This window comes from Apodemus sylvaticus, chromosome 17, assembly GCF_947179515.1.
Source record: "Apodemus sylvaticus chromosome 17, mApoSyl1.1, whole genome shotgun sequence".
Lineage (NCBI taxonomy): Eukaryota > Metazoa > Chordata > Mammalia > Rodentia > Muridae > Apodemus > Apodemus sylvaticus.
Genome location: NC_067488.1, coordinates 42,106,859 through 42,131,447, shown reverse-complemented (window position 1 = coordinate 42,131,447; position 24,589 = coordinate 42,106,859). Strand labels below are relative to the sequence as shown.

The window sequence follows — 24,589 nt, the reverse complement described above, 5'->3', positions numbered from 1 at the left end:
GTTGTTTAAGTCAGGGCTGGTGGCATTTTGAGGCATGGGGATTGTGAATTAAGGACAACTTGGACTACGTGTTGAAACTGTGTGTGTGTGTGTGTGTGTGTGTGTGTGTCTGGTTTGTGTATCCCATCTGTTATTCCTGAGGAGCTGATTTGAATTTCTCTCCTAAAGGTTTATTAATAGTTTTACAAACCAATTATTTACATTAATTAGTTAATCGCTTATATGCACATGCCTTCATTCCAAAGCGTGTGTCAGAAGTCAGAGCGAGCGCAGCTTTGTGGAACAAGTTTTTCCCTTCACCATGCTGGTGTGACCTGGATTGTCAGGCTTGGTGGCAAGCGCCTTAACTGACTTTGATGGTGAGCTCCTTTTACAATCCATTGATTATTTCTCTCTACTTCGTTTGAGTATAATTTTATTTACTTGCTGAATTTTACAGTGGGTAGTTACATAGTTGACTTTGGACTCATTTTTTTTTTTTTTTTTTTGCTAAGAATCATTTTAAAATGTACTATTTAGCTAATTAAGAGATTTATACTGCCTTTTGATGATGGTCACTTACTCTTCTCCGCTCCTCCTCGCCCTGACTCCTCCCAGATCTACCCGCTCCCAACCCCCTAACTTCCTGTTGTTTTGTTTCTTTAAATCACCCACTGAGTACAGTCTGTACAGCTCATATACTCCTGGGTGTGGGGCCATCCACTAGAAGTGTGGTCCACCTACTAAGGGCCAAATTCTTAAAATTGACTCTCCCCTCCCCTGAAGCCAGTTGATAATAGCTCCTCAGGGGTGTGGATTCATAAAGCCTCCCCTGCTCCAGGATGGAAATTGTGCAAGCAAACATGATTGCTGTGTGAGTTCATAAGCTCAGTGGACTGGCGTGTCCAGAAGTCACCATTTTACTCTGGTTCTTCCTGACCCCTGACCCTTACAATCTTTCCGCCCTTCTTCTGTGATGGCACTGAAGCCTTGTCGTGTGCAGGTGTAGCATACATGGCCTGTTTGTGGCTGAGCAAAATCCACTGATCCTTATTCTCTGTACTTTGGCCAGTTGTAAGTTTCTTCGTCAACTGTCATCCTCTGCATAGCACAGCTTCTCTGGTGGGGCCTGTGTAGTTTGCATAAGAACGACCCCCATAGGCTCTCCTATATTAGAATGGTAAGTCATCTGAGAGTAGCACTATTTGAGAAGGATTGGGAGGTGCAGCCCTGTTGGAGCAGGTGTAACCTGGTTAGGGGAAGTGTGTCACTGGGGGTGTCAGGTCTGGTGTCTCTCTCCCTCCGGATCGGAATCTAGCTCTCAGCTGCTACCCCTGTCCCTGCCACATGCTGCCATACTTCCTGCCATGACAAAAATGAACTAACCCTCTGAAACTGTAAGCAAGCTTCCAATGCAATGCTTTCTTTCAAAAGAGTTGCATTGGTCATGGTGTCTCCTCACAGCAGTAGAACAGTGATTATGACAAAGGCTGAGTGCTGCATTAATCTTCCACGTACAGAGAGAAAGATTTACAAGGCAGTTTGATATCATGTTTATTCAGCAGAATAATAGACATAGGTTCATTCTGGGGCCTGTGAACTCTCCAGCCATGGGTTCTTAGCTACATTTACGATGCCATCCATGTTTCCCCCTGCATAGTTTCAATTTAATCAGAATGTTGTTAAGTTACCCCCATAGCATTCTTGCCATTATGGTACCCATGGGAATATCTTGCCGCTTGGGTCATTATTATAGCTCACAGGTCCATAGAGGGTAAGCCTATGGGCTTTGTTCCCCAGCAGCCTACATAGGTCCATCTAGTACTACAGAAGTTAGTCAGCAGAAAGGAAACTTCTCGGTCAGTACACACTCGATTTCTTCTTGTCCTGTGGCCAGAATGTATATGGTCTTAGGCAGTTAGGTCTTAATATCAAATTCTGGTGGGTAACCAGGAGCAACAATGATAGCTTGTATTGTTTTGGGAGTCTCTGAGATACTCTTGACCAATAAGTTGAGGGGAAGTAACTCACTCCCACACTAGGCACCAGAGCTTTTGTTTATCAAGTTCTGTCTTTTGGAAGGCACATGTTCCCCTGTGTATGGTAATGTAAAGAGTTAACTACATTATCTATCCATCCATCCACCTACCCATTCACCTGTCTGTCCATCCACCCACCCACTCACCTACCACCCTCCTACCCGTCATCCATCCATCCATCCATGAACCTCTTAAAATGGCACATGTCCTAGCGTTCTAAATCTCCTGTTAGTTTTGCTTTGCTACTCCAACCTTTGTCTTCCTTTCTTACCCCATCCCTCCCTCCCTCATTATTCCCCTTCCCTTCCATACCTTTCTCTTCTGTCTCACCCCTTCATATATGCCCTTCCCCCCCCTTCCACCAATAGCCCCTTTCTCGTTTCCTGGCTTCTACAGGTTTGTTGCTAAGAGCCACGTATGAGCGAGAGTGTGTGACTGTTGTTTATCCTAGGTTACCTTACTCAGTATACCGGCTTCCAGTACTTCAGTATTTCTAGATTTCACAATTTCCCCTTTCTTAATAAGTGAATGCATTTCTATTGTATAATAGATACTGTCCACGCAAGATTGATTTCTGTTTTGTTGAGGAACTGCCACACCCATTTCAATGGCAAGGGCACCAATTAGCACTCCCACCAACAGCCCACCACGGTTCCTTGTCTCCTGCATCCTCTGCAGCATTTGCTTTTGTTTTCTTAACCCTGACCATTCTGGTTTTGGTAAGATGAAATCTCAAAGTACTTTTAATTTGCATTCCCTCCATCCCCCCCACCCCCCACCCCATGGCTAAGGATGGTGAACACTTTAAAAAATATTTTTTTAGCCATTTGTATTTCTTTTTCTGAGGACTGTCTGTTCAGTTCCACAGCCCACTGTTTAATTGGGTGGTTTGTTTTCTTGTTTAGCTTTTAGTTCCTTGTATATTCTAGGCACTAATCCTCTGTTGGTGTACAGCTGGCAGAGCTTTTCCCATTTTCTAGACCGCCTCTTCAGCTGACGAAGTTTCCTTTGCAGCACAGCCTTTAATTTCATGAGTCCCACTTGTGGATTGTTGGACTTGTTTCCTGGGCAACTGGAGGTCTATTCAGAAAGCTCTTACCTGAGCATGTATCCTGAAGTATACTCCCTATGCTCTCTTCTAGAAGTTTCAGAGTGTCAGGTCTAACACGAAGATTGTTGATCTATTTGCAATTGTTTGTGTGCAGGGGAGAGAGAAGAACCAAGTTTCATTCTTGTGATAGATACACAGTTTTCTAACACCATTTGATATAGATGCTTTCTTTTTCCAACGTGTAATTTAACTATGCAGTTTTCTCTACATAGGAGATGCTTCCAGGCATCTTGAATTTGACATGGTGTGTGTCTTAGTCACTGTTCTATTGCTGTGAAGAGGCACCATGACTGAGGCAACTCTTAGAAAAGAAAGTATTTGATTGGAGGCTTGCTTCTAGTTTTAGAGGGTTAGTCTATGATTATCAAGGTGGGAAGCAGACAGGTATGGTGCTGGAGAAGTAGCTGAGGACTTTACATGCTGACCCACAGGCAATAGGCAGAGAGGAGTGCGCTTGGCATGGGCTTCACCAACTGGGGACCAAATATTCAAATATATGAGCAAATGGGGGTCATTCTTGTTCAAACCATCACAATGTGTTTCTGTTTACACCCAGAGGATTTAAAGAATGTCACTTCTGTTTCATCTGGCAGTGGATGTGTAGGTCTTATAGGTGTGTATGTTTATATGTGTGCCATGTGTGTCTTGTGTATATATGTGTCTATGGGAGTATGTCTAGTGAGTACCCATGGGAGTATGTGTAACTTGTGTGTGTGTCTTGTGTATATGTGTGCACATGCTGGAATGTGTGTGTGTGTGTGTGTGTGTTGTGTGTGTGTGTGTGTGTGTGTGTGTCTTGTGTGTATATATATATATATATGCATGCTGGAGTGTGTGTGTGTGTGTGTGTGTCTTGTGGGTTTGCACAGTAATTCAAACAAATGCTTGACTTTGGGTATTTAGGGACTTTAAGCTCTACTGCTGTGGATTCCTGTTTTAATATTGTTATAGTTAGAGAATATATTCTGTATGATTTCAGTCTTCTAACTTTTACTGAGATTCATTTATGGCAGGATGTGTGGTGTGTCTTGGTGAATTGCCCGCTCAAGTGCTGAGAAGTGTCTGGATTCTCCAGTGATGGCTGCAGTGGCCCATAAAGGTCTGCTCAGAGAAGACGGTTTTTGCTTCACCAGCCTGTTAATTATTTTAACAAAAAGATGATAAAGTTGCAAACTTTAGGACAATTATGAAATGTTCCCTTCATTTTTTATTGTGTACATTTGAGACTTATAACAGGTGCTAAGGGGTGCTGTAGGCAGTGAAGTGGTTACAGTAGCCAAGCAGATGGGCATCTTCCAGTTTACCTACAGACTTTTCTCGAGGCAGAACAGTTAAACGAGCTTAATGAAAACTTTCTACTACAGCACTTTACCTCCCTCCTCATGGGCGCCATGGCTCTGCAGATGGTTAATCACGCTTGTCTTTGCATCCTTCAACCTTCACGCCCTCCCCAGCCCAAGGCTAGAAGAGGGCATCAGATTCTCTGGTGTTACAGGTGGTGTGAACCAGCTGACATGGGTGCTAGGAATCTGAATCCTGGTCTTCATATACCTCCCACTTCCCCCTCAGCATGCCTTTTGTGCACACCACCTGCCCGTGCACACCACCTGCCCGTGCACACCACCTGCCCATACCCACCGTTCCCACCAGCAGGTCTTCAGGTTGTTTGTATACCCTGAGCAGGTGCTGACGTCATCTCCGAGGGCTGTCCGCCCAGGGGAGGTTTTCATGTGGATGTGACTACAGCTTCTTTAGAGGCACCACATTGTTTTCTGTGTTACTGTGTCAGTGTGGAAGCCTGTCAGCCATTGAGTGGACTTTGTTCTTCCCTGTACCCTCACCATGCACCGTGTTGGAGCATCAGCGGTGTTCCTCTGAATGCGTCCATACCACCATTTCCTCTCCACGGTTCTTTCTCCTTAGTTTTTTTTTTTTTCCACTCTCAGAATTAGGGAAGAGATGTACATCTTCCTCTCAGTCCTCTCCTTGCTTAGAATTCCATGGCTGCCCTAATGCAGACACAGCTGTCTCTGGTTATTCTGTAGAAAGAATAAAAATAAGTTGTGAAATCATGACCTCATGCCAGCATCAACTATGGAAATGCCCGGTGGTTCATGAACTGTTTACCATCAAGAGTTTGGCTATCATATCTTCTTTTTTTTTTTTTTCATATCTTCTCTTGTGAGGAATATTATAATTAGGTGACAGTTAGTGTTCATTAAAAAAACATTTTGTTTTTGTTTGTATGAATTTTTTAATTTCTGGGGTGGAAAAAGTAGCTCTTAAGGGCAGTAGGTTCTCTTTAGCTAATTGGCATCATTGTTGAAACTCCTGATCAAAACAAAATGAGATGTATTGGTTTTGAGTGAGAGAAATTAAGGCATTATGAGCCCCCACTCCTTCTCTTGGGCTGTGAGAGAGTTAGGACTTATCACAGTTTCTTGAAGCTTGGCCCATGTGGCAAATGCTAGGAGCCCTCAGGGCTCCGAACTTTCCTCTCCTTGTAGTCTCATAGGGTACCTATGGTCAGGCCTCACCTATTGGCCCCTCCGTGGGACTTGAGAAGACCCTTTCTCTTCCCCAGGTTCTTAGGACCTGACACCTCCCCAAAGGGATTTCTGGCATGATTTATTTTCTATATTCTTTGTTTACATTCCAAATGATTTCCCCTTTCCTGGTTCCCCCCTCCCACTAAGTCCCATAAATCCCATAAGCCCTCTTCCCTCCACCCATTCCCCAATCACCCCCCTCCCATTTCTCTGTCCTGGTATTCCCCTACAATGCTGGATCAAGCCTTTCCAGGACCAGGGCCCTCTCCTTCCTTCTTCTTGGGAATGATTTTATATGTGAGTTATTTCTTGGGTATTCAGAGATTCTGGGCTAATATCCACTTAACAGGGACTGCATTCTATGTGTGTTCTTTTGTGAATGAGTTATCTCACTTAGGATGATATTTTCCAGTTCCAACCATTTGCCTAAGAATTTCATGAATTCATTGTTCTTAATTGCTGAGTAGTATTCCATTGTGTAAATATACCACATTTTCTGTACTCATTCCTCCATTGAGGGACATCTGGATTCTTTGCAGCTTCTGGCTATTATAAATAAGACTGCTATGAACATAGTGGAACATGTGTCCTTATTGCATGCTGGGGAATCCTCTGGGTATATGCCCAGGAATGGTATAGCAGGGTCCTCCGAAGTGTCATGCCCAGTTTTCTGAGGAACTACCAGACTGATTTCCAGAGTGGTTGTACCAACTTGCAATCCAACCAGCAGTGGAGGAGTGTTCCTCTTTCTCCACATCCTCGCCAACACCTGCTGTCTCCTGAGTTTTTAATCTTAGCCATACGTCATGACTGGTGTGAGGTGAAGTCTCAGGGTTGTTTTGATTTGCATTTCCCTAATGACTAGTGGTGTTGAACATTTCATAAGATGCTTCTCAGCCATTCGAAGTTCTTCAGGTAAAAATTCTTTGTTTAGCTCTGTACCCCATTTTTTGTTTTGTTTTGTTTTTTTGGATTTGTTTTTTTTTTTTTTTTTTTTGAGACAGGGTTTCTCTGTATAGCCCTGGCTGTCCTGGAGCTCACTCGGTAGACCAGGCTGGCCTTGAACTCAGAAATCCGCCTGCCTCTGCCTCCCAGAGTGCTGGGATTACAGGCGTGTGCCACCACTGCCCGGCTTGTACCCCATTTTTTAATAGGGTTATTTGGTTCCCTGGAGTCTAACTTCTTGAGTTCTTTGTATATATTGGATACTAGCCCTCTGTTGGATGTAGGGTTGGTGAAGATCTTTTCCCATTAGTTGGTTGCCGTTTTGTCCTTTTGACAGTGTCCTTTGCCTTACAGAAACTTTGTAATTTTATGAGGTCCCATTTGTCAATTAAAATTTCCCCTGTGCTCATGTGCTCAGTGGTCTTCCACAGTTTCTTTTCTATTAGTTTCAGTGTGTCTGTAGAGCAATTAGACAACATAAGGAGGTCAACGGGATACAAATTGGAAAGGAAGAAGTCAAACTAATACTATTCACAGATGATATGATAGTATACTTAAGTGACCCAAAAACTCCATCAGAGAATGCCTACAGCTGATAAACAACTTCAGCAAAGTGGCTGATTATAAAATCAACTCAAGCAAATCATTAGCCTTCCTATACTCAAAGGATAAGCAGGCTGAGAAAGAAATTAGGGAAATGACACCCTTCACAATAGCCACAAACAACATAAAGTATCTTGGTGTGACTCTAACCAAACAAGTGAAAGATCTGTATGGCAAGAACTTGAGGTCTCTGAAGAAGGAAATCGAAGAAGACCTCAGAAAATGGAAAAATTTTCCATGCTCATGGATTGGCAGGATTAATATAGTAAAAATGGCCATCTTGACAAAAGCGATCTACAGATTCCATGCAATCCCCATCAAAATCCCAACTCAGTTCTTCATAGAATTAGAAAGAGCAATTCTCAAATTCATCCGGAATAACAAAAAACCCAGGATAGCTAAAACTATTCTTAACAGTAAAAGAACTTCTGGGGGAATCAGTATCCCGGACCTTAAGCAGTACTACAGAGCTATAGTGTTAAAAACTGCATGGTATTGGTATGGTGACAGGCAGGTAGATCAGTGGAATAGAATTGAAGACTCAGAAATGAACCCACACATCTATGGTCACTTGGTCTTTGACAAATGAGCTAAAACCATCCAATGGAAAAAAGATAGCCTTTTCAACAAATGGTGCTGGTTCAACTGGAGGTCAGCATGCAGAAGAATGCAAATTGATCTATTCTTATCTTCTTGTACTAAGCTTAACTCCAAATGGATCAAGGACCTCCACATAAAACCAGATTTGTGGCATGATTATATTTCAGATGTTTTCCCACACAGGAGTTATGAGGGACACAGCATAGCAGTGGCTAAAAAGAGAATTGTATGTGACTGGGTGTCACTGGGCCCTGAAAGATAGCACTACTCTACTGTAGCTAGGGGAACCCATGAATATTGGGGGTCCCCCTTAGGAAGGCCCCTCTAGGAAAATGTTGACCTGAAGCAAGTAGCAGGACCCCTGATGATGGATAGGCTCAGAGAATGACAAACCCTACTACACCATGGGAAAGGCCATCGGCAGTGCACAAGTGTGCTGTCATGTGCTGGGACTTCTTGAGCATCAAAGAAAGGCTTTTTCTTCTCCACTTGAAAAGCATTTGATCAGAGTGTCATGGAGCTGGTTGGTACTAACACTTTCAAGCAAGGCATAGGGCAAATGAGGTGATCTACTTGGTGCCCCTGAGCCTTTTGCAAGACTGTAAATTGAAGGTTATTTGTTAATTTAAAGAACTTTTTACCTTTTTAAACTTTTATTTCTGTTTCTGACTTTGTGGGTGTGTCAGTGGAATCCAAAAGAGGGTGTTGGATTGGATCCTCTGGAGCTGGAGTTATAGGTGGTTGTGATCCACCTGCTGTGGATGCTGGGAGCTAACCTCAGGTCTTCTGGAAGAGCAGCAAATGCTCGTGAACACTGCCATGTCTCCAGCTCTACAGCCGACTTTCCCTTTGAGGATGAATTCAGAAGTGATCCTTCTCATGTCTGCTTCCCACAGAGAGCATCTAGATGGGGTTTTAGCAACAGGGGGTCCTTGCCTGGACTTTTAGGACTGGTGGGCTCCAGCCTGTGTGGCGCACTGCCCATCATTTTGGGTTTCTCCAATGTGTAGGTTAAGAACAGTGATTTTGAAGGTGTGCCCAGTGCTGGTGTGTGCAGGTTGCTGCCAGGCAGTGTCACCTTGTTCCCTGGGAGCTTGCACACTTTGTAAAAAGGAGCCATTGCTTCTACTTTAGGACAGCCAGGCTCTAGGGGAGGCATGCTTCCTGACAGAGTTGCACAGTGCCTGAGCAAGGCTCAGTTCTTGACTTGAACCCAGGTCCCAATTTGGCTATCCTTTCTGATTGACTTCCTCTAGTATTTTTTAAGAGAAAAGACTGTCCATAAGGCATGAGTTTCTTTGTCCCTCAATCCCCTTTTCTTAAGTCTTTAAAAGATTGTAGTGACTAGTGGCAGGTATAGGGTCAAATGCAGGACCTTTAGCAAGCTGTTCTCTCCTCTTGTCAGATTTCATATCCAATATTGGGAAGGACCATTTGTGATCCGTTTGAGAGTCCTTTGGGGCTAATGTTGAAGCATGGTCACCACCACCTGTGTCTTCTTCCTTTTCCCAGTGACAAGGTGTGTGTGTGTGTGTGTGTGTGTGTATGTGTGTAGATGTGTGCGCGTGCGCGCGTGGCGCTGGTGGTTGGAACAAACAGGTTTACCTTGAAAAGCTCACTAGTAGGATCAGAGATATTGATTTGTGGCTATTTGCTTCCATGTCTATCAAATGGACAAACTACAGTGCAGGCTTTGGGGAAACTCATCCTTTCATGGTGCTTGGTGCTTAGTGATTGCTGAGAAGTACTGTTCAAAATGCAAGGTGCTTTGATTCCACTCATTGGCTTTATGGTGCTTGGCAAGGTGTTTCCCTGGTGCTGGACGCATCCTAGAGGGTCATAGCTCAGTTCCCTCCCACAGGACCTTCAAGGTGGTGGCTGCCGGAGCATCTCAAGGAACCGTCACCACTCTTTCACTTCTGATGGGAACCTCCATTATGGACTGGCCTGGCTCGCTCCAGATCAAGCTAAACAGTGGGCTCCCTCTTCTGCTTTGTCTACTGAGCCTACATTCTATTTTGTTTCATCCTCAGAAAAGAAAGATGTGACTCAAAGCTTGGAGAACTACACCGCCAAGTGTCCCGGGACGATGGAGCCCATCACGCTCCCAGATGGCCTCACGCTGCCTCCCGTGCCCTTTACCAAGCTTCCCATTGTCAGGTGAGATGGTGGGCAGGGTGTGGGCAAGCTCTCAGGCTGCTCACATTCTGAGACCTCTGACGAGGCCTGCTTCTGTGCTTGACCCCCTGGCTCACGACTTCATTTTTAAAAAGTTGTTTATTTTTGAGAATTTCAACATGTGTGCAATGAAATATGAATATATCTACCCCCACCCCATTTTCCTCTCCAACTCCCCCAATATCCCTCTCAACACCCTACCCTCATCCCCATCTTTATGGCTTATACCCTACTTAAGACGGACCTCAGGTCTCAGTGACCGTAGCTTATTGAACTAAGGGCGGTGGTATTCTACAGTGGTTCATGACCATTGTGTGCACAGATGGCACCTTGCTGATTTCTTGTCCAGGACGGAAAGTGCCAGACATGGCCATCTCCTGCTCACAGGTATGGGCCAACTTCCTGCCACTATTCAGAAACAGGCGTTTCTCTTCTTCCAGTATCTTTGTTACAGTCAGGGCCCCTCAGTACCTTGGGATATCCAGACCATGCACTGCACCCATGGGTCCTCCACTGCACACAGATCTCATGGACCAACTTCCAAATCTCAGAACGGTTTGTTAGAAGACTGAAAAGAAGCAGTTGCAGTGTAGCATTTTGCTGTGCAGCAGAAGTGTGCAGTTCTGTGTTCCCCGTCTGTGGACACACCTTTGATCTGTTTTTATGTGCCCTGGGCCTTGCTGCAGAGAGGCCTGGGTCCCCTTGAAGCCCCGTGCTATTCTAGGATTGTGCCACTCAGCCCTCTCTGGGTATCTTGCTGATTAATAAGAGACTTCAGGGTAGCTCCACATGAATTTTACTTCTACCTCCTGAGTGACTTGAGTTACAACTTTCTAGCCAGGTGTGGTAGAACACACCTTTAATCCCAGATGGGTAGATCCCTGAGTTTGAGGCCAGCTTGATCTTCATAGTGAGTTTTAGGACAGCCAGGGATATACAGAGAAACACTGTCTTGAAAACCCAAAACAAAACAACAACAACAACAAAAATCCAATAGACAGCTTAATTTTCTTTTCTGTGTTGTTGGGGTCAAATCCAAGCTTTTTACAGGCTAGACAGTTGGTCAGTTACTGAGTTTTATTCTCAGCAGAAGACAGTAAGCAGGTTCTGGGGCTTCCTTAGGATAGATTTTCACCTCCTAATGGGGCTCTGTTTCTGTTGGAAGCATCTCACCTGCAGGCCTGAGGCAGTGCACCCTCTGTTCCTCTCTAGGACATGTTGTTTTTAAATCTTTGACAGGAGTTAGAAAGAAGAGGGTCTATTCTGGGTGGTTTTATGAGTAAGATTTAATGTGGAATGTGTTTGATTTGGGATTGAGTTTATAATTTGGTTTTTTAATTTAAAGGCTATAAAAGCCTTTCTTAATAATTCTGTGTCTGCATCGTGACTTGGGTCATTTTTAAATTGAGAAGGCCTAGCATAATAGAACATTCTGGGCTTCCAATGTTTCACCCGGGTGTCTGGGGCTCAACCCTCTTGAGGGATGCTGGAGGTCAAAGGGAACTGCCTCAGACCCTAGGACAGTCTACAGTGCACCGTGGGAGCTCCGTCGACAGAGTTGGCACTTCGTCTGTTCTTCCCCCAAGAGAATGTGCCCCTCCCCAGTCTTCCTTCTACTCACCTGAAATGTGCTTAAAGCTCTTTTTGCTCACTGGCTTGTCTGGTTCTGTCTGAGCTGAGCTGATACTTGTGGAAGCTCAACACTGCCTGGCACCCCACCCAGCACCCGGCACCCCACCCAGCACCTAGCACCTAGCACCTATGCCTTGTACCTACTCAGAAAACCTTCATTTTCTCACCAATATTTTTAACCTTATATTTGGAAACAATACCTTGCCTGAAAATACTAGGATGCTATAGACAGGTTGGATGAGGACAGTAGTTACCACATGGATGTGTGCCAGGGTGAGCTTGCTGGGGTGACCACATTTGCCACCATGCCCTTGTGGCCCACTGGTATGCTCGCCTGTGCCCACCTCTCCCCAGCCTCTTGGTTCCATTGCTCTTGCTTCATGTGGCCACGGGAGCTCTTTAAAGTCTTACTTCATGTATTTCTTGCTGTTCCTCTGTGATGCATGAACCTGGACTTTCACATGTGACATACAGGTGAGGACATAAGGCTCTTATAGTCAGAGCTCCCTAGAGGAGCCTTACTAGAGGCAGGCACTGACTAGGATGTGTGCAGTCTTCCTTGGGCTTGGGGCTTTTTCTGCCACAGTGGCCAGGTGGGTGTTTGCTCATAGCAGTGAGCAGGTCTGGTTTTTGTTTTTATTTTTTTTTTTTATTCTGAATGATTTTCCTGAGCAGATAAAATCAAATCATATTATATTTTCCTGTTTGCCAGTCAGGTTTTGGTGTTGTTCTCCTTAGTCCATCCATTTGTCCATCTGTCCATCCATCCATCCATCCATCCATCCACTCCCACACCCACCCACCCACCCACCTCTTTATCCACAACTCACCTATCCATCCCACCTACCCATCCATCCATCCATCCATCCACCCCCACACCCACATACCCACCCACCTCTCTCTCTATCAACTCACCTATCCACCCCACCTACCCATCCATCCATCCATCCATCCATCCATCCAGCCAGCCAGCCAGCCAGCCAGCCAACCAGCCACTTATGCATCTACCTACCCACTTCATCCATCTACCTATCTACTCATTCATTTATCTGCTCACTTACCCACACACCCACTAACCCACTCACTAATTTATTGGCTTACCCACTTATCCATCCACTTACCTATACACCCATTTACCTGCTCATCCATCAATCCACTGACCCATCAGTATAGCTGTGGACTAAGGTCCTCTCTTACATTTCATGATAGAGTCTATTTGATCCATATCCTGATGTTCAGAATATGGTGTAGTTTTTGCGGCCACTTCAGACTGGTCTTTTCCAATCAGAGCCAAACACATCCTTGCTTAAGTCTGATCCGAAATTCATTTAATGAAATGCGTACTCATTAGTCAAGATGAGCAGGGCCCTGGCCATCTATGGGGTTCAGCGATGGTCAGGAATGATGTCATCTTCTAATGACGTCACTGCCACAGTGTCTGTGGGTGCAGTAAAGGGCAGCCAGTGGAGACAAAAGCATTCCTGTAGAACTCTGAACAGAGGGAATAAAGGGCATCCAAGATGACCTTAAACTTCTGGTCCTTGTGTCTCCACTGGCCAGTGTTGGGATTTATAGGTCTCCATTCCCACATCCAGCATGTTGTAGATTGTCCAAGAAGAATTTAGCTTAGGGTTCAGGGCTCCTTGTAGTTAGCTATCAACCAATGACTAGTGTCTTCCTGAATTAGCTAATAGGGATATCTGCTGTGACAGAAACCTGTCCCCACAAGAGTGGCTTGGGAGGGTTTAACTTGAGCTTTGAACTGGAGCATGGGCCAGAAGCTGTGTGAGAGCTGACCTGTGTTTCCCATGGACACAGTGGAGAAGGCAAAGGCACGGAGGAGGGGCTTCATTAGTTCCTGTGCCTTCCTGCTCAAGTGGCGTGCTAGCAACCAGTGCCCCAGTTAGCATCCCACCGTTGCTCAGCGTGATCCCCATTAGCCACAGGGTGGCAAGGAGACTCCGGATTCTGAAATGTCAGCCATCTCCAAATGGAATATATGAAGAGAGTCCATCACGGACGCTCATCTCTCGGATGCTGCTTTAGTCCCAGCCGCTTCATCTGCCAAATCCAGCATCATTTGCTCAGCAGAGATTCAGGCTAAATGAATGATGTAGGTCAGGGGTCTCCACTGATGGTTTTCTTGGAGGCACATTTTATAAAATGGCACTGTATGGAAAAGGCTGAATCATGAGTATATACCTTATATATGGCCCTAGTTATAGGGCCACTTTTCTGGCTGACCACGTCCACAGAATTCTTTGACTTATACTACAAACCAGCTGTTTGTCAGTTCGAATGGAGGACTCCTGAGAATTCCCACCCATACCCCATTTTCAAGTGGGACTGTGCTATGACATAGAAGGTGTCCCTTGTTCTGAGAGCCCTGAGCTGTCCCAGCCTCCAACACTCAGGTTGGTGGGCCTTGCCTGGTCCTGCGTCCAGCACTGTGGTTATAGCCAGAACCAAGACTTAGTGTCTCCCTCCTCGTGTCCAGCACTGCCATTTTGCACCAGCAGCCATTCTCTGTCGGCAAATAATCATTGTCTGAAGACAGAAAGTAGGGAAGGCTTTGCTGACCTACTGTGTGCCAGGTGACATGACAAGTACCAACATGTTACCTCAGGCAGGCCCATGATGCCCTCCCTGCAAGAGATCTGAAGGCCACCCCCCTTTTCCTGTCTTCATGCACAATGCACGGGAACACACGTACCAGGCAGATGGGAAAGAGGGTGGTGGACATGGGTCAGGTCAGGTAGGCATGTGAGCTGTCCCTAGCTGTGAGCCTCTCTCATGGGAGGGCCTGGGTTAGCACATACAGGATGGTACACATTATGCACATGCAGGCTGCCCTGAGAGCTAGACAAGAGGTGTGTGCTCAGGCTCGTCTTCCCCGCTTCCATCCCTCTGGGTGGGTGGTGAAGGAGAGCAGGGTTAGGTTGGATCTGTCTTCCAAGAATTATTCCTCCCCGTGAAAACTGGGGGCCAAAGAAAGGAAACACCCTAGCCACATGTATTACCAGAGGACCTCTCCTTGGCTGATTTTATGAGTAAAGTCTGAGTGAGGTTCAGGCCACTGGACCTCAAAGCCATCAGTATGTGTTGTCCCTCTGTTAGGTCCTCCAGACTATAATGAAAGTCTTTCAGTCAATGTCAAGGTATCTGTCATCCCCAAGGCAGGCTCCTTGTAATGGGGCATGTGTACATGGAGCATGGGTTTCCTGCAGTCAGCAATGAGTCCTCACCAAGTGCTCAGCTTGAAGTTTGAAGCTCTACTTGGGGGGGTGGGGGGGCGTATCCACTGCATTTGCTGAGAGCAACAGGTTCATGTGCTGGACAAGGTTTTGGTCCTCAGCCAGCTCACAGCTTGATTCAAAACAGAGCTGTGGCCACTCTGGTCCCAGATAACAGTGTGATGGTGCAGTTCATGCAGAGAAAGAATCCAAGAGAGGAGCCCTCATCTTCTAGGCATCCTCTACACACAGGTTAGTATGAGTGGCAGATGTATCCCTTGCCTGTGACTGGAACCCTGTCAGGGCCTGGGTGCTAAGTACTGTATGTACTCTTGGCACAGGGTAGGTTGGAATCTCCTAGGAGCCTAGGAGCTTATCCCTTCCAAGAGAGATCAGCTCTGTAAGGTAGTTTTTGTGAGTCAGCATTGGTTGGGCCATACCTCGGACTGCAGTGACTTATTGAATACGGCACAGTGTGTCCTGATCACTCAGGCTGATGTGTGTGAGTGGGTGGCACCCTAGGCACCAAGGTGGCCTGCTGTGGGGGCTTGGTGACCTAGGCCAGGCTGTCTTGCTCTTGGCTTCCACAGCATCTGGCTTTTCAGGTTTGCCATGGAGGGGACCAGAGGCTGATGTTTTACTTCCACACAGGGTTGGGTTGCTTCTTCTCAGCCCTTGAGTGATGCTGTGTGAGAGACCTTTCCTTCCTGCTCTCAGAGGTTAGTGAGAACCCGGGTCTCTCTTATCCTTGTCTGTTCTGATCTGTCCTAGTGTGATCCTGAACTTAGCCCCAAGGCCAGTCTGGCCCCAGAGGCCTCACAGTGCTGTTTTAGGCTGTGTTTCTCCTTCTCGTCACGCTCCATTGATGGGACTGTGGGCTGTACTCCATCTCTCTTTTGTCAGTTCCTGGTGGGTAGTGGGGAGATGATAGTGGCCCACATGTGAAGAAGCTTCCACGGTGTTTGAGATGGTGCCCAGGGGGTGGGTGGCACAGGGACTGCACAGGCTCAGCTTCCAACAGGGATGGATTTATAGTTGACTTGGATGGTGCTGAGCATGGCCGGTCATATATCATTATGCAAACATCTCCTTCTCCCTCACTCAGAGACTAGGACTTCTGCTGGACCTCACAACTGAGTTAATATAATAATACACTGTGAGATCACTTAAGACTGCTATCCTGCTGTGTACTCAGCCTTTAAGAGAAGAGCGTAACAACCAATGTTACTTGGTTTGGATTTCCCACGATCAACGTTTACACCAAATCTAATGCTTAACTTTTATCTTAAGTTATGTTATCCTTGGATGCCCCAACTCAGAGCGCAGTATGTATATATTGTGGTAGTCATTTGCTGAAAACATTCAACAAGTCAACCGCAAGCCTTTTCAACAAATGTGTACCGTACATGTTGAGAGCTGCATGGCTATGCCTCGATGGCTTCTTTGCAGTGCTCTTTGCTGTCTGAGCCAGTTAGGGTCAGTTGGAGTCAATGATTTCTTCTGTTATAAAACTCCATTGAAGATTTCCATGAAGTATCCCTCATTCCTCCCCATATGATGCTTTCCGCACTGTTCAATAAATACAGAGCAAAGACCTTCTTTAGGGACACAGGCAAATGGGACAGATCAGACTCACACACCAGATAAACCAGAAACCACAAATCCAGAGGACAGAAAGCACAGGACGAAGCAGAGAACTCAAACTTGACTCATCTGAGGGAACCGCCGAATTTTCTCTCCTTAATGTGACATTGACTCATTTTGTTGATTCTAAAGTTATCTTTAATGCTCCTAACTTGTGAACACGAGCATGGGGTCAGTGGATGGAGAAACAGCCATTCCCATGAACAGCATGGTGTGCACATCAGCTCCTTCTCCCGTGCTGTCTCCGGATACCATGGATAGGCTTTGGCTTCTACTTACTGTGGGCAGACCCGTCCCAGGTGTGAGCAGCAGACAGTAGAGCAGTGGGGTCCAGCAGGGATCTGGAACTCCAGGCTCACCTTAGTCCCTTAAGCAAAGCCTGACTGGATCTTCATTTTATAGAAGGAACCTTTGTGTGGAGAGGGTGACAAAGGCTGTATGGATCCCCAGCCTGGGAAGGAGCTTTCCTTCCTGGCCTTCTGAGTTGGGATGTTTATTCTGCTGCCTGGTCCTATAGTGTGAGAGCGCTTCCTTTCCTTCAGTGCACCTTCTTTCACGGTCAGCAACTTCTGACCATGTGGTCCCATGTGACCATATATGTGGTCCCGAGTGATTCCTGACAGCAAGCGCCTGTGTTCTGTTCACCATGATAGGTGTGTGAAGCTGCTGAGTCTACCTACCAGCCTGCGGCCACAGAAGGTGAAAAGCTTGCTGGGGCAAAGCATGTCCACCAAGAGCCCTTTCATCTACTCGCCAATCATCGCGCACAACCGTGGAGAAGAGCGCAACAAGAAAATAGGTGGGCCACAGTCTGTTTCTGGGCAGTTTCCCTGTGTGTGCATACCCTAGTATGTGCTGGTGCACACACTCATCTGGAGATGGATTTCGTGTGTTTCCCTGAGCTAGCAGTTGCTCATTCATCTATTTTTTTTTAGAAACTTATTTAATGGAAGATGATTCCTAGATGGCCTAGAAGCCATAAAGACCTGGGGTATCACACTTTAGAGATAGGGAACATATGTGTGTTGGTTTACTGGTCACCATCCTGTGTTCCAGTCACAGGGGCTCCACACTGGTCCTTGTCACTCCCTCCAAAGGTCACAGTCATCCAGTGGTAACTAACGTTGAACCTGTAGGGATATTCACTCCATGTCTACACCATTGCAGTATTAGCGTGTTAAGCTCTTCGTCCTGCACTAGACTGTGTTGGATGGATCTGCTCTAGTATAGGCTGTTAGAAGTCTTGTGACCACCTTAAGGAGGCTCGGTTAGGCTGTGATATTTGATAGGTGGAGCATGTGAAAAGTACTTATATTTTCTTGAATTAGGATCTTACCATGTACCCTAGACTTATCTCAAACTCATTATGTAGTTAAGGCTAGACTGGGACCCTAAAGCTGTCTGCCTCTTCTGAGCCAGTACATGCCTCAACATTCCTGGTTAAATGGTTTTTTTTTTTTTTTAATCTAGGATATTTTCAATTGTTGGGTACTGTCTATATGAGAACAAGTCTCATTTTCCTGTCTAGTCTGTGTAGGTAGAATGCCAACCCATGAGAAGTGAAGATCAGGGTAAGATGCAAGTAAGTTCTTGAAAGTTGTAGGGCTTTTAAAAGCTGTTCCTGGTATTTCCCTTTAATCCTAGATCAGAGACCATAGACTTCCAGGGAGCTGGGGCAAGCATAGAGTGACCTTGTCTTGAGGTAGCAGGGTAGCCTGCCCTGGTTTGGCTCTGCATGCTCTATAGCTGTTCACTGTGAAATGAGAGAGAAGGAGGAGCTGGTGTGTGTGTAGCTCATTGGCAGAGTGCCCACCTCGCATTCATAAAGCTGGGATTGGATCCCAAGCACAGATCGTACAGTGTATGGCCATCCACACTGGTAACCCCAGATCTTGGGAGGCGGTCATAGGTGGGTCAGAAGTTTGAAGCCTTCCTTGGCTACATAGTGAGTTGGAGGCTAGCCTGGGCTGCATGAGAGCTTGTCTCATAGAGAGCATAAGAGCAGTTAAGGAAGTAAAGAGAGCTATGGGCTACTGTTCCCAGAGAAGGCAGCTGATACTGAGTGCTGGTGAATTCCTGTGAATGTGTGTTGAGTCTTTGAAATTCCATCTTGGTCTTTTGAAAAGTCAGCTCCAAGCGAGGCGTGGTGGCACATGCCTTTGGTTCTAGCACTTGAGAGGCAGAGGTAGGCAGATTTCTGAGTTCAAGGCCAGACTGGTCTACAATGCAAGTTTCAGGACAGCCATGGCTATACAGTGAACACCTCCCCCCTAAAAAAGTCAGCTCAAGACATAGGTCCGTTACCACTGCTCCTTTGCTCTGGAGAGCTTATGGCATGACAGGAAGTGTCCAGTCAGGTGTACTTGATAACAAGGCAGTGCAGATGTCATTTCCCACTCAGCATGCACTGTGGGGAGAAGGATAGAGGCAGCTGTCCCTTTGCAAAGCATTGGGCCCTAGTTCAACCTCTGATGGGAGTGGCTCCCTTCTTGTTGGAGGCAAAGGATGGCATCCTCCTGCACAGGCACACTGATGTCTCCATTGCCCCATGTAGCTGAACTACTTTTACTACTGAAAAACAAGACCCTGTCTCAAAACAAACAAAAACTCTCGGAGACTCAGTCCTACCATGCTCCTGGTACCTGGACGGTAGACGAAATGCAGAGTTCACCAACAGGCACACTGGCCCACAGACAGATACAGAGGTAGGCAAGGAGTTAATGTTCTCAGGACCCCTCCCTCCAACCCCCAAGGACCTCTCTAATGCTGCTGTAACTCTCTTATTACACTTGGAGATCTACTTAGAAACATTTGAAATTTAAGCCAAAGATGCATAGTCTTCAGGCCTCCAGTGTGGACTCTAATTAGGATAGTTCCAGAAAGGACATTAGAAGCTATAGAATATAAATTATATTTTCCACTCAAAAATGTGCGTTTAGAGTTGAAACATAGCTTGTTTGTTAGAGTGCTTCTTTGGCATTCAGGAGAAGGGTTCACTCTCCTGTGCCTGAAAACAAGGATGTGTTTTCTTGTTTTCATCTGTGGCCTCAGCACCCTACAGCTGTGCAAACTGCTAGAGTTGCCTGTCAGCCTGTCTCATCTCCAGGCACTCTATCACAACATTGTTATCTACTAAGCTCACACTTGAGAGCCTCCCAGTTGAGTTCCCCACTCCAAACAAAGAAAGCAAACCAAACCAAACCAAAGCAAGAACCCAACCCAACCCAACCCAACCCAACCCAACCCAACCCAACCAACCAACCAACCAACCAACCAACCAACCAACCAACTAACCAACCAACCAACCAACCAACCAACCAACCAACCAACGAACCAAAAATCTCCTAATATTTTAAGTAAGTTTAGATGCTGTGTTGGACTGCATGTGGTTTGGACAATCCTGCTGACTAAACAGCGTTTGCCTTGGTCTCTTCTGCAAATATAGATTATTTTCATAAAAGGAAACTTCAATAACTTCTTATGACTGAATCAGGGAAAGTGCAGCTGAACCGGTTTCAATGATGTACAATCTAGGCAGCCAGTGATGCTGTGCCCTGTGCCGAGAGGCGCCATATTTGCTTAATGCTCTTTCTGTCACCAGATTCTTACTCATCTCTGGGTAAATGGTCCCTCATTTCATCTGATCCAGTACTACCCCAGCTTCCATAATTTCCCTCTGACATTTTATCTAAACAAATGGGGGTGATGCTGCTCCTAACCAGTTTTTAAGGGCATCCAGATGGCATCCACAAAAGGCGGTCTAAAATCCTGGAAGAGCCAAGAGAGGAAACTGGACAGCCAAGATGCAGCGCTGGAATGCAATAGGGTGCAGAGTCTCCTGGTTTCTTTGTTTTGAGACAGGGTCTTCTGTTTTCCACTTTGGCTTCACTTTTGATGCCCTTTCTTTAGCCCCCTTGAGGACCAACATTCCAGACCAGAGCCACTACACCTTCCTGGGATGATGTCATTTGCACTAGGACTTCAAGGCCTTGCAAGGTCTTATGCTGATATCAACTGATGTCCTGGGGCAAAGCAGTGGCCTGGACAGGCCAGCATTGTCAGGGGCCATTTTGGGTGTTACTGTAGCCTGGCCCCGAAGCTCTTACTTCTTATTAGGTGACTTCAGATACTGATAGTGCCACCCTGGGCTCCAGTTGTGTCATCTGTGGAGTGGGTCTTTAGCACCTGACTCAGGGTTGTTCTGGATCAGTGAGAGAATGTGTCTCAGTGGTGGCTATTCAGAGACCTTTGGGGCAGTTGCTTGTGTCCCAAAATAGGTTGTTGCAATAAATCAGGAGCATGTCTGACCAGGTTTTAGGGGACATAGAGATGTCATGCTATAGGCCTTTTGCAAGAGGTCCCTGTACCTGCTTAGAGAAGCACCAGTAATCACCATAGTCATCATCACTGGTATGCTATGTTTCATAGTTGCAGAGAGAACTCAGCATGAACTGCTCATGGTAAGGCAAGTATATGGCTCATTGCTCTGCTCCACAGATGAGCTGACACAGCAACAAACTGAGAATAGCAACTGTACCAACTCACCTTGGAGATCTGTTGTATTTTGTAGATTTCCAGTGGGTTCAAGGAGATGTGTGTGAAGTTCAGCTGATGGTGTACAACCCAATGCCATTTGAGCTACGCGTGGAAAACATGGTATGTGCAACCAGACATCTGTTATCACTGAATAGTGCTTAATGTTGGGCATATACATCCACTGACATCCACTTGGTTTTACCTCTGGTTAGGTAAGGTCTTTGAGCATCCTGTGTGCAGAGGGCATGCTTTGTCATTTCGGTATCTTCGCTTGGCCCTCATCTACAAGCAAGCCTTCAGTTTATGTACACCCTGATCTTAATTGATTGGATATAGATTTGAAATAGTTATCTGGAGGTCAGGGCTCAAGGTTTAGTACTGGCCATGGTTTAGTAAGAAAAGAATGTTTGCACTGCCTGACTCTGGCCCCGCCCTCTTGATGGTCACTCACTTTGTAGTCAGTCATACCCCTCAGAACAGCTCACCAACTTGTGTGGTGAGGGAAGAAGATACACATAACCTCATCATGGGACAGGCTATGCTCCTGTGCACACTGTTCTATGGATCCACCTTGAGCTCTTTTCCTCTCATGTGTGTACAGGTATGTGGAGGCTCCATGTGCGAAGGCCCCAGCTTGGTGTTGGGGTGCTTACCCATTGTTCTTTCATCTCAATTTTGTTTCTCTTTGGCTTTTAGAGACAGGGTTTCTTTGTGTAGCTCTGGCTGTCCTGGAACTCACTCTATAGACCAGGCTGGCCTTGAACTCAGAGATCTACCTGTCTCTGCTTCCCAAGTGCTGGGATTAAAGATATATGCCATCACTGTCTGGCCACCTTAATTTTCTGAGGCAGGATCTCCCCATCAAATCCAGAGCTTGCCAATATGGCTACTATTACTGGCCAACTTGCTCCACGGATCCCTTCTGAGGCTGGAGTTGAAGGTTAGTTTTCACACTCACCTGGTATTATATGAGTTCTGGGGATTAGATGCACCAGAAGAGGGCATCAGATCCCATTACAAATGGTTGTGAGCTACCATGTGGTTGCTGGGAATTGAACTCAGGACCACTGAGCCATCTCTCCAACCCTGGTCCTCTTTCTTATTTGGTGAACATATTAACTGCTGGGCTATCTGCTATGCCCTCTATGAGAATCGTTGCTGCTGTCCAAGGGCTGCTGCTTCTCCATTTCCATGTATTTCTTTCTTTGTTTCTTTCTTTGTTTCTTTCTTTGTTTCTTTCTTTGTTTCTTTCTTTGTTTCTTTCTTTGTTTCTTTGTTTCTTTGTTTGTTTCTTTGTTTGTTTCTTTGTTTGTTTCTTTGTTTCTTTGTTTCTTTCTTTCTTTCTTTCTTTCTTTCTTTCTTTCTTTCTTTCTTTCTTTCTTTCTTTCTTTCTTTCTTTCTTTCTTTCTTTCTTTCTTTCTTTCTTTTCTTCTTATCTTTGAGACAGAGTCTCACTATGTAACCAGCTGGCCTTGAACGCAACAGCACTGCACTTGCCTCTATCTCCAAGTGCTGGGACTCAAGGCATGTTTAGTATGTCTGGTTTGTTTAAAAAAATCAAAATTTTAAAAGTGGCTATCATTATTTTTATAAGCACATTAAAATATTTGCTTATTATAAAAAAATTAAGGGTAAAAAAATATAATTCAAAGCTTTACTTGGAGATAGCCCACCACTTGGAGCCAGAAACTTAAATATTTATTTATGAAGCATTTTAGTCATATATTCTCTCATATATTCATCGCCTACCCCAAAGATGCATTAGCAACTGCCATTTGACTTTCGTTAGCTTGAGCATAAATTAAGTGTCCATGTGTTTTGCTTAGGGACAACAGCCATATAATTGGCTTTTCTTCTCCTCTTACCCATGACATCCATCCACACCTCACATACGTCACTGGATGCCACCAGAGTGTTCTTGCTTCCCGTGTTCTCTGTAGACAGAGTTGGGGAAGGGTGTGCAAGTGTGGGCACACATACACATGCTTTCACTTCTCCATGCACACATGCACACATGCACACATGTGTATGTCTGTGTATATGCACAAAACCTCGTGTGGTTCACACTTCTGCTATCCCAGCCTGCTCCCTCAGGGCCCCTCTCTGCCTCCCTCCTTTTGATGTTGGCATACTTCTTTCTATTGTGAGTAATGCTCCCGAGACTGTGCACGCACTCCTGGTCAGTGTGTCCGAGGCTAGTTCCTCCCTTTTGGACCACTGTGCTGCGGAGAACCATCCCACTTGGGAGGATCTTGGAATTCTTTCTCTGTTGAGGTTCTCTTTGTTCTGGTCGTGTTCAGTATCTGCTGTGAAATCTTGCACAACGTCTTGGAATTTGCTCCAAGATGTTTATGGTCTTTGCTAGTGCTATTTCCTTCTTTGAGCTTTCCAGTCTTTGTGTTTTTGTTTTTTGCTAGCTCATAATAATGCCTGCACTGTTCAGACTTCCTTCCGGCCTTTGCCTCTTTGCTGACTATACTTGCTTATTCAAGGTTCAACATGGATTCCAAGGGGTGGCAATGATCACGACTTTGCCTTTGTGAACAGATGTCCCTGTCGCACTGACCGGAACCTCCTAAGGACTGCTGTCTCTGCACTATAGCCTGTCAAGGAGCAGCTTCTTGAGGCTGTGGTTCACTAGCAAGCTCAGCTCCTGCTGTTCACTGAGACAAACAAATAATTCACAGACGCCATGGTGTGGCGACAACTTCCACACTCTTTCTTTTGTGTGTGAAACACAATATTTATTTACTTTTCTTTCACATTCTCATTTGACTTAACAGCAAAGCAAAGGACTCAGATGATGATACTTGCTCTTAGTGTCCAGACCACACCTGTCTCCCTTGAAGTTCTCTGTGGAGTTTTCAAAAGCTGTTGGGCTTTTCGTTCCCATGGTTTCTGCAGTGGATGCCACAGAGTTCGTAGGGGGTGGGCATCCATCACGGGTCTGAGCCGTGCCTCCTCACAGTGCTCCTTTGTTTCCTGCAGGGGCTTCTCACCAGCGGAGTGGAGTTCGAGTCTCTTCCTGCAGCACTTTCCCTGCCTGCAGAATCTGGTTTGTACCCCGTGACACTGGTCGGGGTTCCACAGACCACAGGGATGATCACTGTGAATGGTAAGGAGCGTTCCTCCGTGGTTTCTGCATCACTGATGCAGATCACCGGAGCTGGTCACCTGACCCATGATCCTAACCATGATTCCTAAATGAGAATGAGATAATGACATTTATTTCCAAAGTGAAATGACGAAAAAAATGGGTTTTGCTTTGTGCCTGGTGCTGCTGTGGCAGATAGGCTCAATCCTGTGCCTTGGCTCTCCTGGTTTCTCTCGCCCCATCTTCGCTTTTCTCCTTTGGGACAGCATGGACTCATCTTTCAGTGCCACCAAATCCTCTCCAGAGCCACTGTGCCCCCTTTAGAGTTCTGTGTGTCCACCTCTGTGGTGGTTTCTTGATGCCTTGCATTCTCTGTCCAGCTCTTGACACTTATCAGAGTTCTTGTTGCCAGGTCAAGAGCAGCTCTGTTCTTCCCAGAGCTAGGC

The 24,589-nt window shown here is 45.8% G+C and overlaps 1 protein-coding gene across 1 annotated transcript in view; it reads left to right on the top strand.

Annotated features, from left to right (window-relative positions):
* The window catches only part of Trappc9 (trafficking protein particle complex subunit 9), a 483,396-nt gene that overhangs the window by 82,875 nt on the left and 375,932 nt on the right, over positions 1 to 24,589 (top strand). Inside the window, 4 exon segments of the mRNA XM_052161564.1 lie at positions 9,860 to 9,986; positions 17,167 to 17,312; positions 21,084 to 21,169; positions 24,038 to 24,164. Of these exon segments, the coding sequence (XP_052017524.1) occupies positions 9,860 to 9,986; positions 17,167 to 17,312; positions 21,084 to 21,169; positions 24,038 to 24,164 (486 nt within the window).